Raw genomic sequence first — 13193 nt, 5'->3', positions numbered from 1 at the left:
TAGACAGAGAATAGGGTAGGGGCGGGTATATAAACATTCAAAGTTCTCCATTGCTTAGTGCATCAGGCACTCAAGGACCACCCTCACTAAGGTCTTTCTCTATTGCTCAACCTGCAGGTACCAGCATGGAGAAAGAGACAGCTCTACTCCACAGGCAGTTGAACCCTACTTTTATGGCTTCATGGCTTTCCTTAAGAAGCATTCCATGCATTAGATTTCCTCCATCCCATCCCATCAGGTTGACTCCCCATGGTCAACAGGAGTTCTCACCCTGGGATCATTCCACAATCCCCATGGCTCCAGCTCCCAGCTTCCGTGGACACCAGTGGACTTACAACCCTGTCCGAGGTATGAAAGGCTGCAGCATGGCTTGTCTATGTGGTTCTCACTCTGTTCAGACTGTCACAGATTAGTGAGTTCACTCCCCAACAGCTTCAAATGCCTCCCCCGTCCCAGTGGATGGCCTTGCACATGGGAATCTCTCCCTGGTGCTTCAGCTCCTTCTTCCCCAGGTGCAGGCTGGTTCCACTTGCTCTCCTCCTTCTTTCCCCTTCCTCCTTGTCCCTTCTTTCCTTTGTCCTGAGTTCTGTATGGATCTGGATATTCCTTCTCAGTAGTCAGGGAGTCCTGCCAGTGTCCCCTGGTCTTCTGTGAGAATTGCTCCATCTTTAGACATTCTTGATGCATCGTGGAGAGATGCACTTCCACCCACCACTCCGTCATCTTGTCCACCCCCATTTGTGCATGTATTAGAAACACATTTCCCTTTCTATTAAGTAACACTGTCATCACCACACATGTTTGTCTTTTGCTTTTGGAAGAGAACACAGGTAAGTTCCACTCTCTTCAGTTCAGTCAGTCATTCAGTGGTGTCCGACTCTATATGATCCCATGGACTGTGGCAACACAGGCTTCCCTGTCCAAAAACAACTCCCAGAGCTTGTTCAATCTCATGATTAGATCTCATGATTAGATCATGAAGCTCAAACTTAGATCCTCAGACCTTATTAATTCTTTATTCATGAAAATATGTAACCTTTAAAAATCTCTCCCTATTTGTCCTACCCTCCAGTCTGGTGGCTCAGACAGTAAAGCATCTGTCTACAATGCAGGAGACCCGGGTTCAAGCCCTAGGTTGGGAAGATCCCCTGGAGAAGGAAACGGCAATCCACTCCAGTACTATGCTTGGAAAATCCCATGGAAAGAGGAGCCTGGTAGGCTACAGTCTATGGGATCCCAAAGAGTCGGTCACGACTGAGCAGATTTCACTTCACTTCACTTCCAGTCTTTGGTAATTATTTTTTGTACTCTGAGTTCCATCTTTTTTTTTTTTTTTTCTACTGAGTTTCGTTATAATTGAGATCATATGGTATTTGCCTTTCTCTGATTTAGTTCACTTGGGGTGATGCCCTTCAGTTTCATCCATGTTGCCACAAATGGAAGGATATATTTCTTTTTCTAATGGCTAAATAATATTTAACTATATATGTCATATCACATTGTTTTAATCCATTCACCTCTTGAAAGATACTCAGGTTGTTCCTATACCAAGGCTACTGTGAATAATGCTGCAATGAACATGGGAATACAGATCTCTCTTTGAGACAATGATTTCATTTCCTTTGACTACATATCCAGAAGTGGGATAATGCATCACATAACAGTTCTTTTCTAAATTTCTTTTTTTTTTTAATTTTAATTTTTACTTTATTTTGCTTTACAATACTGTATTGGTTTTTCCATACGTTGACATGAATCAGCCTCAGGTGTACATGAGTTCCCAATCCTGAATGCCCCTCCCACCCCATATCATCTCTCTGGATCATCCCCGTGCACCAGCCCCAATTTCTTGAGGAACCTCCACAGTACATTTTCATGGTAGTTGCACCGGTATACATCCCCACAAACAGTGCATAAGCACTCTGTTTTCTCCACATCCTCAATAACATTTGTCATTTCTTACATTTTTGGTACTAGCCATTCAAACAGGTATGACATGGTCTCTCTTGTTCTTTTGATCTGCATTTCCTTTGATTATTAGTGATGCTGAGCATCTTGTCATATACCTCTTGATCATCTACATATCTTATTTGTGGGAAAATGTCTATTCTTTAAAGATGTAGCATACATTATATTTACTATATTCCAATATACAAAACTCAGTTGCCAACCTATATATCAACAACGAGCTATCAGAAAGTGGAATAAAGAAAACAATCCCATTTACTATTGCATCACAAAAAGATAAAACACTTAGAAATAAACTTAAGCAAGGTGTTGAAAGATTTGATGCAAAACCTTTAAGACATTGATAAGAGAAATTTAAAAAGAGTTAAAGATATGTAAAGTTAGGCTGTCTATTCACTGTGTTTCTTGAGGTAGGATTTGTATTACTATAAACTTCCTTCTTAGAACTGCTTTTGTTGCATTCTATAGGTTTTAGATCATCATGTTTTCATTGTTCCTTGTTTCTATGAGTGTTTTGATTTCCCTTACTTCTTCAGTGGAAAAGGCAATGGCACCCCACTCCAGTACTCTTGCCTGGAAAATCCCATGGACAGAGGAGCCTGGAGGGCTGCAGTCCATGGGGTCGCTAAGAGTCAGACACTTCTTCAGTAACCTGTTCATTATTTAGAAATGTGTTGTTTAATCTCCATGTGTTTGTGTTCTTTAGAGTTGTTGTTTTTTTTCTTATGATCGATGTCTTGTCTCATAGTGTTGTGGTCAGAGAAAATGCTTGATATCCTTTCAATTTCTTTAAATTTACTGAGGTTTGATTTGTGACTCAAGATGAGGAAAATGTTCCATGTGCACTTGATTTGGATGGAATGTGCTGAAGATACCAATTAGGTCTGTTTGCTCTAATATCTACTTTTAGGCTTATGTTTCCTTATTAAAATTCTGTTTTGATGATCTGTCCATTGGTATCGGTATGGTGTTAACATGCCCTACACTTATTGTATTACTGTCAACTTCCCCTTTTATGTCAGTTAGTGTTTAACTATGTATTGAGGTACTCTTACATTGGGTATATAAATATTGAAAATTGTTGTCTTTTTCTTGGACTGATCCCTTAATCATTTGTTAGTGTCCTTCTTTATCTCTTATAACAGTTTTTATTTTAAGGACTATTTTTTCTGTTATGAGAATTGCCAATCTGGTTTTCTTTTTTTTTTTTTTTCCATTTGCATGGAATATCTTTTTCATCCTCTTACTTTCAGTCTGTATGTGTCTCAAGGACTGAAGTGGGTCTCTTGTAGACAGCATATATATGGGTCTTGTTTTTGTATCCATTCAGCCAGTCTGTGTCTTTTGGTAAGAATGGGAGAAAATAATAGCAAAAAAAAAAACTGAAAAAGGATTGCTTTCTAAAATAGAAGCATCTCAAACAACTCAGTCATCAAAAAAGAAGGCAAGAACTGCAAAATAAACTAGTGAGACCACATCAAACACAAAACCTTCTGCATAGTGAAAGAAGCTATCCATAGAATGAAATGGCAACCTATGGAATTAAAAAAAATTATTTGCAAAGCACGTATTTGGTAAGGGCTTCATATCCAGGTATATATAAGAGGCTCGTGCATCTTATAGGAAAGGAAATCAAACAACCCAAATTATTAAATGAGCAGAGGAAGAGCAAGTGTTTTGAAAAATCTGAAGAGTAGACAGTAGATGAGAGACATTGTAAATTTTTCCTTCCAGAACAGAAGCCTGTGTCTTCCTGGGATTGCATTCTTTATCTCCAATCACCTGTTTGGTGATTGGAGTTCCCAGTATACAGCCTTCATTCAATAGCTATCACTCTACACTGAGATATATGTGCTAAAAGAGCCCTACTAACTATAAAAAAACTAACAATTACATACTTAATCTTGAAGCATATAAAATCCAAGGTGATTTTCAGAATTTTCCATTCCTTTGTTTTCTACATTCTATTTCAAAATTGAAACACTTAGTATGGAAAAATGAGTATGGGACCTCAACAATACATGGATAGAAAGTCAGTTAAAACTGGGAGCATTACTGGATTATAATTTGGGGGAATGTATTATTACTAACACTTATAATATTATTCCCTTTATTTCTCATGTACGCTAGGTTGATATTTATTTAAAATAGTAATACCAGCATAGAGCACATAGTACTCAAGTTACAGTAGATTGAGAAAGACAAAGCTTATGAGGCAGGAAGTGAAATCACAGAAAGTTAGCAATGGTATCAAAACAAGGGGCATCCTGCCTAGAAAGAAAGCAGAGTTCTCTAATTTTTGGAGAAAACATAAAGAAGCCAGATATGAAAGAACCAGCTTAAATGTATACCAGAAACGGACCCAGAAGGAAAATGAAGTTCATAAAATATGCTGATGCTAAACGCCAAAATCCAGACAGCAAGAAAATAGGGTAGGGTTTATGTAGACACTGAAAACTACTCAGAGAGGTAGACATGGAAGCAGATACACGAATGAGCATCAGAAAGATCAAAGCACAAAAGGGTCTGAAAAATAAACCGTAAAGGGACTTGGTAGTCTGATTAAAGGAATAAGAGAATCAAATTAGAACACCAAAATATAAAGACTTGTGCACATGATAGACCCAGAGAATGCTCAGGTGAGAAAATTTGGGCCTTAGTGACCAGCAAACAGAAGCCTCCAGCATCAGGAACAAACACCCTGGGCAGGACTCACGACTGCGCTTCTGGGAACAGGCTCAGTTTCAAAGTTTGGGCACTATACCACCTAAAAGCGAACACAGACAAGGATTATAGCTTGCTATGGCACTGAATCACAGACAGTAGTGTGTGAATCAGCCATAGGTATACCTATGTCCCCTCGAATTTTAACCTCCTTTCCACCTTCCTTCCTGTCCCAACCCTCAAAGTTGTTACAGAAAAATATGGAAGGCTTCACAGATTTGTGTGTCTTCCTTGGGCAGGGGCCATGCTAATATTCTCAGTATTATTCCAGTTATTTAATATACGTGTTACTGAAGCAAACACACATCTAACATTTTAGCAGAATAAAAAATCATATAGTTAGTCATCTACCAATAAATAATCAATTACATTAGGAATTAGGGTATTCTGCTATATTTACTATCCATTATAGAATTTGAATTTTATAATGTCCAAAATTCCATGTAGGAATGAATCACATATTTATGCATAACACATGTATACCTGCACAGAAATATATGCACACAAACACGTCTGTGTTATACAACCTATTATTCTCCTTTCCTCTCACAATAAGGTCTTTAGCTGATGACAGATATAGTCCAAAATTTCTTCAACTTATATGTCTCCTTTTTGAGAACCACTTCTTTTATTTTCATCACGTAATTTCAAATGACCAGTTTATTCTCAGATACTATGCCCCTTTAAACAAACAAAGAGCAGAGAAAACCTCGTAAATGCTAATATCTTATCCTTCATTAAATTACCACTCTTCTGGTAAATTGGAAAAAGAATCATGTTCAGATCTCATTCAGGAGGATAAAATCTCTATTTTATCAGTTCTCTTGTCCAAACTCAGTTCTTGCTCACTTCAGTCTTAAATTCTGCTTACTTACAAAGGATGCACAGGAAAAGTAATATTAAAATCACACGTGCAAGAGTCTATGATTTTATGCTTCTGTTGGCCAAAGGTAGGGCCAGGAATAATTTCTGAAATTTTACAATACATCACGGAAGCAGGAAGGTCTAGTTCTCCTATCAAAGAGGAGACGCTTGGAGACGGTTCAGAACCTAAGCCCCATGGGTTGTTAGGATGTACTCCTGACCAGACAGGTAAATTTTGTCCCTAAATAGTCAAAGTCAGGAAAGGGCAGGCCTTGTTTGCAGAGCCAATGACGTTGTCTTGGATGCTGACGAGGTAATATTCTTGTATTACCATTTGGAGTTTTATTTGCTGTTTTCTCAAAGAAAAAAATGTAATGAGAAGATTAAAGATGCATAAAAGTAGAAGAGCTGTTGCGGTGCCTAGAAGAAAGGCTAGCCAGCAGAACCAGGCCCCACACTGATAATTGTCAAAGACTTTAACAGTGAGTGTTTTATAGACAGAGTGGAACAAGTGGATAGAAACAATGTTCTAGGATCACTGCTGTTTTGCAGTCAAATCAAAATATTTTTCTCTTTAGCAGAGTCATCACAGCTCTTGATGTGGTCCTGGTTGCACAAATGCAGACCGAGAGCCACAGGCATGTGTGATGTGACATCAGGAAGTGAACAGATGAGTAGTACTGGTGCCCAGTCAACTGCATCTGCTAATAATGGGACCTGTGGAAAATTACTTGCCCTCTCCAAGTCATTGCATCTTCATTAACATAACTTCATGATCATAGTGAAGATTAAGGCTATCTCACAGGGTTCCTGTGAAACACAAATTTTAAGATGTTTGAAAGCTTTTGGGAAAGTATCAAAGACATGCATGAGGTTACTAAGGTGAGTGAGCAGACCCAAGAAACAGTATCCTTTTTCTCTTAGTATTCTCTCTGTACTCTGTAGTACAATCAGTCACTAATGTGTTTACTGTTACTCCAGTGTGATAGTAAACCACACAGATCTACGGTATTTTTCTTGTAATTTCAGTGTCTAAAATGCAGGCATTAGTCAATGTAGAGTGAGAAAATTTACGAACTCCTAGAGGGCCTTGCTGCTCAGAGTTTGCAGAGTTCCAACATTAAACTGTCTTAAAAGAATGGCCTAAACACTCTGGCTCAGAATTAAGTTCCAAATGTTTGCAGAGCACAGAAGCACTTCTGGGAGCAATACAAAAATGCAGGGAGTAACCTATTCTCCAACTATCTATCTGTGCAAATATCATCATCCATGTAAATTGATACAGAATGTGCTCCTTCTTCCCCACCCCAGCTGCTACAGCACCAAATCCTGCTCAGAGAAACAGGAAAAGAGAAGGCTTCCCTCCACAGGATGGGTTTGTTAAACTAAGGTGACTCAATCATCTCATAATGGCTCATGTTTTTATTTAAGCAGTGTCCTGCCTGCTCCATCTGCTGGTCCTGTCAAATCTGCTCTTGTGCCAAGGCAACTCATGCCCATCCTGCAGTCCAGATGTATTTGACATCCCCCTGAAAACACTTACAGACCTGTTTATCGATGCCGCCAGGCTGTCCCACGACTTCCATTACCTTTCCACCATAATGTTCAATGAGTTTGTAAGTACTATGCTGGCAGTGGTTTAGATGCTAAGTCATGTCCGACTCTTGTGACACCATGGACTGTAGCCCACCAGGCTCCCAGATGGAACCTGGCGTAACTGACTGGGCTATACCATCCTTTAAACAAGAAGGCTACATCAGCCAACTTCAAATAACACAATCTCTATGTCAAAGAAGCCGTCTGCTGATAAGATGTGGAAATTGAAGAAAGGATCAGTTTTGGGAAATCTCAAAGATTCATTAGAAGTGCAATAATGTTTTCAATTTCCTTTCATTCATTTTCTTTTGTAAATTTCCAAAGTAAATGATGTTGTATTTGTCAGCTTGGAATGACATAAAAGAATACAATAGACTCAGTGGAATAAACAACAGAAATTTATTTCCTCACAGTTCTTGGGGCGAGGTACCAGATAAGGGTGCCAGCAAGGTGAGGTTCTGATAAGAACTTTCTTCCCATGCTGGCTTCTCCGTGTGTCCTCACACAGGGTGGTGGGTGGGGAAGAGAGATAGAATAAAAGACACAGAGTCACAGAGAGAATTCTCTGGTGTTTTGCTTCATGAAGACACTAAACCTATTGGATCAGTGTTCTACCTTAAGAGCTCATTTAACCTTAATGGGCTTCGCCGGTGGCTCAGATGGTAAAGAATCTGCCTGCAATGTGAGAGACCTGGGTTCTATCCCTGGGTCTGGAAGATTCCCTGGAGAAGGAAACGGCAAGCCACTCCAGTATTCTTGCCTGAGCAATCCCATGGACAGAGTAGTCTGGTGGGCTACAGTCCATGAGGTCCCAAAAAGTTGGAACCCTTTTCAATACACAGTACTTTGGCAGTTAGGTCTCTAACACATGAATTTGAAGAACACGCATTCAGTCCACAATACTACCTGACACAAAGCACTTTTAGGTGGGACTGGGGAAAAGGAAGCATGTTGATTTACTGATGCTTCAATTTTTCTCTGAGCTTTCTTCTCCAGGCTCAGAGTAAATAGCCAATAAATGAGAACTGCTCTGCAGTGAACTGGGTGTATGGAATATGTTAAGCAAAGCTGAAATCCTGTCACAAAGACAAATAATGGTAGTTTTTTTTTAACGCTACAAATTATTGTTTTAAGATTTGCAGGGTATAGCTTTAGAGCTACAGTAGAAGGGGAGTTTACAATTGGAAACAATTATTCTCTTTCTGATGAAGTTATTTAAAAGTTGTATGTTAATTCTTTTAGGTCAGTCAAGGAACACACAGTAGAGCAGACAGCTAATAAAAAGCGATACTAAAGGTTTTTAGTAAATTCGCATAGTTCTTTTTATTCACTAGTTTTTGTTTCATCCTCCATTATTGACTGTCCATTTTTTTTCCAACTCTACCAAGTAATCTCTTTAAATGTTCATAACTTTTGCTAAAGATTACTTTTTCTCTATCAATGTGTTAGCTAGATTTCTACTCTTATTATTCTCAGTCCATTGCTTAGTATTTCCTATAACTTTATGCCTTGTTTTTCTGACGTACTATTTTGTCACCATAAACAAGATTGTATTCTGCACCTGGGATGAATACTAAGCTTTTTGGTGTGCGGATTCAGAGATAAGTCAAAGTCATAACTGTATAATTCCTTATAAGGGAATATATTGGTTCTAACCCACAAGAAACAAGAAATTAAATGGTTAAATATAGGTGCTTGCATGCATTCTAAGTCACTTCAGTTGTGTTCAACTCAACTCTGCAGCCCTACTGAGTGAAGTCCAACAGGCTCCTCTGTCCATAGGATTCACAAGGCAAGAATCCTGGAGTATGCTGCTGTACTCTCTTGCAAGGAATGCTCTTCACCTAGGGATCAAACCTGAGTCTTCTTCTATCTCTTGCATTGGCAAGAATGTTCTTTACCACTATCATCACCTGGGAGGCACCAATTATTGGTACTTATGTACTATATTTGGAGAAAAGAATGGCACTCCACTCCAGTACTCTTGCCTGGAAAATCCCATGGATGGAGGAGCCTGGTGGGCTGCAGTCCATGGGGTTGCTAAGAGTCAGACACGACTGAGCGACTTCACTTTCACTTTTCACTTTCATGCATTGGAGAAGGAAATGGCAACCCACTCCAGTGTTCTTGCCTGGAGCATCCCAGGGACAGGGGAGCCCAGTGGGCTGCTGTCTATGGGGTCGCACAGAGTCAGACACGGCTGAAGTGACTTAGCAGCAGCAGCAGCATGTACTATATTTCGTTCAAATACTAACAAAAAAAAAAGGTAATGATAAAACAGAGAAGGGGAAATGTTAAACTTAGAAATGTTTTATGTAAAATCATTTGTATAGAGACAATGTATAGAAAAAGTACGAAAGGAATGACTTTCAAATTTTGTGATGCCCCCCCATTAAAACAAATTACACGTCTATCAAACATGTTAATGTTCTGGTAATGGGTTAAACTACTAAATGCCCAACGACCCTAACTAATTGCATGATCACTTTCAGAATGAAAAATATGCCCAGGGCAAACAGTACTATATCAATGCCACCAAGAGCTGCCACACCAATTGCCTTCATACTCCTGAAGAAAGAGACAAAGCCCAACAGATGAACGTGAGTCTTTCACCTGTTTTTTTTTTTTTTTTTTTTTTTTACCAGATCAAATGAAACAGTATGTAGCTTACCAGGCTTCAGATTATTAGAGGTAATAGTAACTGTACATACAGAAAAAGGTGAAGGAACTGTAAGCAATTGAAGAGAAATTATATTATGCAATTAGTGAAGCATAAGCAGAAACAAGTGGTGACTAAAGATCTGTAGAAGCAACATAAATAACAGATCTATAAATTGTCCATGCAGACAAGTTTAATTCAACCAATGTATTAGACACAGGATTGCAGCTATTATACTGTACAAAAACAGGAAATAAATGGGAATTTTCATGTATAAAATATGATTGCAAAATTCATGAAATGTAAGAAACACACCCAGTTTTGAGTACTCCATATCACTAGTGACTGCTACGTGGAGTCCTATACGGCACCATCTGAGCCCTCGCATCTTCCTTTCAAGAATCTGATTCTGCTTCTACTTCCCTGACACCACCTTCATTCGTTATTCTCAATGACTCCTCTGTCACCTTTTATTCTTAATTTGTAAGTCTCCCCCATAATGGCCTATAAAACATTGCCTTGCTTCTCCTGTCCACAAAAATTGCCTCTGTTCTGAGGACAACACAGTTTACATGTCAAGCCTCAATCATTTGTGGCAGCTCCAAATTTTCATCATTATAATCTTTCCTTTCTGATTTCCTGTATTATCCTTCATCCTAACATTATTTAAAATATTTTCACATGCATCCCCCCTTAAAATACTATCTTCTCCCTCTACAACTTTCTTTATGATACCAGCATTTTTTTCCTCTGTTAAGCTCATTAATAAAGAAAATGATCAAGTAAAGGAAAAATATCAAAGTGGAGGAGGAGGAGGGATTTTTCAATAAGCTTAAATTTAAAGTTTACTGAGAGTTACTACATGGACATATATTTTACTGAGCACTTTATGTGCATTACTATATTTAATCCTATTCAGTTCTCTGTTCTTTACCACTAAAACAGTTCATGGCTTTAAAGAAATCAAGCATATTAACTAGAGATCTTCAGCCCCTGGGATTTTCAGGCTCAATTCTGCTAGTAGTAGTGAACTAAGAGGGGGAAACCTCCATTGTGAATCCCATTGATGCTGTTACTAAAGATAATGCTGTGCCATTTTCTGCCCGGACACATGTCAACAAAACAGAGTGTTCTGAGATCAGCAGGGGGCTGGTGTCGGGATCAGCTGAGGAGAGAAGCCTGTTTAGGAATGCCATGTCTTCTTCCTTGTCTCTTTGTTGTAATATCATAAAACAATTACCGATCAAAAATCAATACAAAGGACTCATCTGATTCATTAATACGAATGAATCACTGGGTGACAATGGCGTGGGCACAGGTGGAATCCCTCGTTCCTGGGTCAGGCACTGCAGGCACGTACTGACTTGCCGTAAACACTTAGATTCTCTCACGCAAATATACAAACACAAAAGAACCCACTGAGTGGTGGTAGAATTTCAGAGGAAAAAGGAAAATTCTTCATGTTATATATTAGAACGCATCAGAAGAATCAGTTTCTAAAATACCTAGGCTCTTAATAATTCAGTGAAGTGTGAACTAATAGCTTACATTTTATACTTTTACAACTTTAACTACCTTCAAATATCTCTGCATACACATAGGAATAACCAAGTTTTTTAGGTCAGCTGCTCTGAGCAAAGACCACATGTTACCAAAACCACTGAACTGTGATTATTTTAATGAGATTGTTTCTTATGGTTGCTTAGAATGAAGACCTTAGTAAGTGGATACTCATATTACTGTACTCCTGGAATAGACCTCTGTATCATCTAGTCAAAGAGCTGCCGAGTTTGAGAAATGTCTCAGATGCTATCCTATCAAATGCCATAAAGAATGAGAAAAATTCAGACAAACTTCAAGGACTCATAGAGAGGCAATTCAGCCAGGTGAGCATCCTGCAGAGGGCTTTCTTGCTTTTTTCATGAATGGAAGAGATGACCTCTGTAATGCGTAAGGAGTTTGGCAATATCTCATTTTGTAAGAAAAAGATTCATGACTTTTATATGCTAGACTGCTACTACATAAAGCAGGAGCCTAGTCATTCATAGTGATAGATTCTACTGTAAAGGAATCAGAATTTCACTGCAATTTTTGACATGTGCAGCCTTCCCTGCATTGCACACAATTCCACCAAAATCTTGCTTCTTCCTGGGCACAGGTGGTTGAAATATCTTCAAGAGTAAGAGAACTAGAGAATAGAATTACAAAGATCAGCATTTTCTTCAAAATATCCCAGGACATCTGCTATTCAAATTCCACTTGTCTTCTTTCTCTGTTCTCCTAAAATTAAAGGATGAGAGTGGGAAGGAAGGAAGGAGAAAGTTAAAACTAAACTTGAGTTATGTTTCTAGGTTTTAGCTTCCTAATAGTTTTCTCATAGGCTGGCTCCAAAATCCATATCTAGAGAGTTTTATGAGGGCTTCCCTGGTGGTTCAGACAGTAAAGCATCTGCCTGCAATGTGGAAGACCTGGGTTTGATTCCTGGTTCAGGAAGACCCCCTGGAGAAGGAAATGGCAACCCACTCCAGCACTCTTGCCTGGAAAATCCCATGGATGGAAGAGCCTGATAAGCAACAGTTCATGGGGTCGCAAAGAGTCAGACACGACTGAGCAACTTCACATCACTTCAGAGAGTTTTATATTTGTATGTCTTCCCCATATCGTAAATTGATAATTAGAAGGGACAAAATAAGCTAACACTAATAAAATGCATAAGAAGTCATTATCTTTTGGGTGTTCAGATTATTTTTCCAGTCAGGTGGAAGATGTATGAGGCTCGTATTTACTGGTCAGGACTCCCATCCCTGACATCCAGCGATGAAGATAGGCGTCATTCTGAATTTTATAACCTGTTCCAGTGCCTGCGCAGTGATTCACATAAAGTTGACATGTACACCAAGATCCTGGCATGCCGAATCCGCAAAACGTGCTAAATCCACATCCATCCCATCCAGTTCTGAGATGGTCATAATGATCTATCCCATAGCAAGCTACTTTGAAATTTACAGCTGCTCTGTGAAATTTAATGCATGCTCTGTGAAATGGGTCTTCTCTTAAAAAAAAATAAACACAGACTCTGTAGAGATGTCAAAATCTACGAGGGCAAATTGTTCATATTTCCTATCTTCATTTAATAGAAAAATCAAAAGAAAATCCACACCTACAATTGAGAGAATGAAGCTCCTATTAAAATTAGTCACAAATAGAGGAAGCTGGCATTACAAAGAAGACCATTAAAAGATTACTTAAGAATCACAGCCAATTATTCTGGGTCAAGTTATTCGAATCAAAGAATTAGACAATGGTTGATGGTTCTGGTCATGCTACCAAGAAGACTGAATTCTCAGGATTCTTTATGAAACCCAGCCACGACCTGTCAGCC

The 13193-nt window shown here is 38.9% G+C and overlaps 1 protein-coding gene and 1 non-coding gene across 2 annotated transcripts; one reads left to right on the top strand and one right to left on the bottom strand.

Moving 5' to 3' along the window:
- Positions 1–173: 173 nt before the first annotated feature.
- Positions 174–12744, top strand: LOC138097903 (chorionic somatomammotropin hormone 2-like). The gene is made up of 5 exons (XM_068994133.1): positions 174–348; positions 6991–7172; positions 9645–9752; positions 11518–11697; positions 12553–12744. The coding sequence occupies exons 1-5, from the start codon at positions 174–176 to the stop codon at positions 12742–12744; spliced, it is 837 nt and encodes a 278-aa protein (XP_068850234.1).
- On the bottom strand, positions 4887–4995 carry LOC138069862 (U6 spliceosomal RNA). The gene has a single exon (XR_011144128.1). It is a non-coding gene; the product is annotated as a U6 spliceosomal RNA (small nuclear RNA).
- Positions 12745–13193: the final 449 nt, after the last annotated feature.

The sequence above is a fragment of the Capricornis sumatraensis genome, chromosome 22 (assembly GCF_032405125.1).
Source record: "Capricornis sumatraensis isolate serow.1 chromosome 22, serow.2, whole genome shotgun sequence".
In the NCBI taxonomy this organism is placed as follows: domain Eukaryota; kingdom Metazoa; phylum Chordata; class Mammalia; order Artiodactyla; family Bovidae; genus Capricornis; species Capricornis sumatraensis.
Note: the sequence above shows the minus strand (reverse complement) of the source record. Positions and strands in the feature narration are given on the sequence as shown.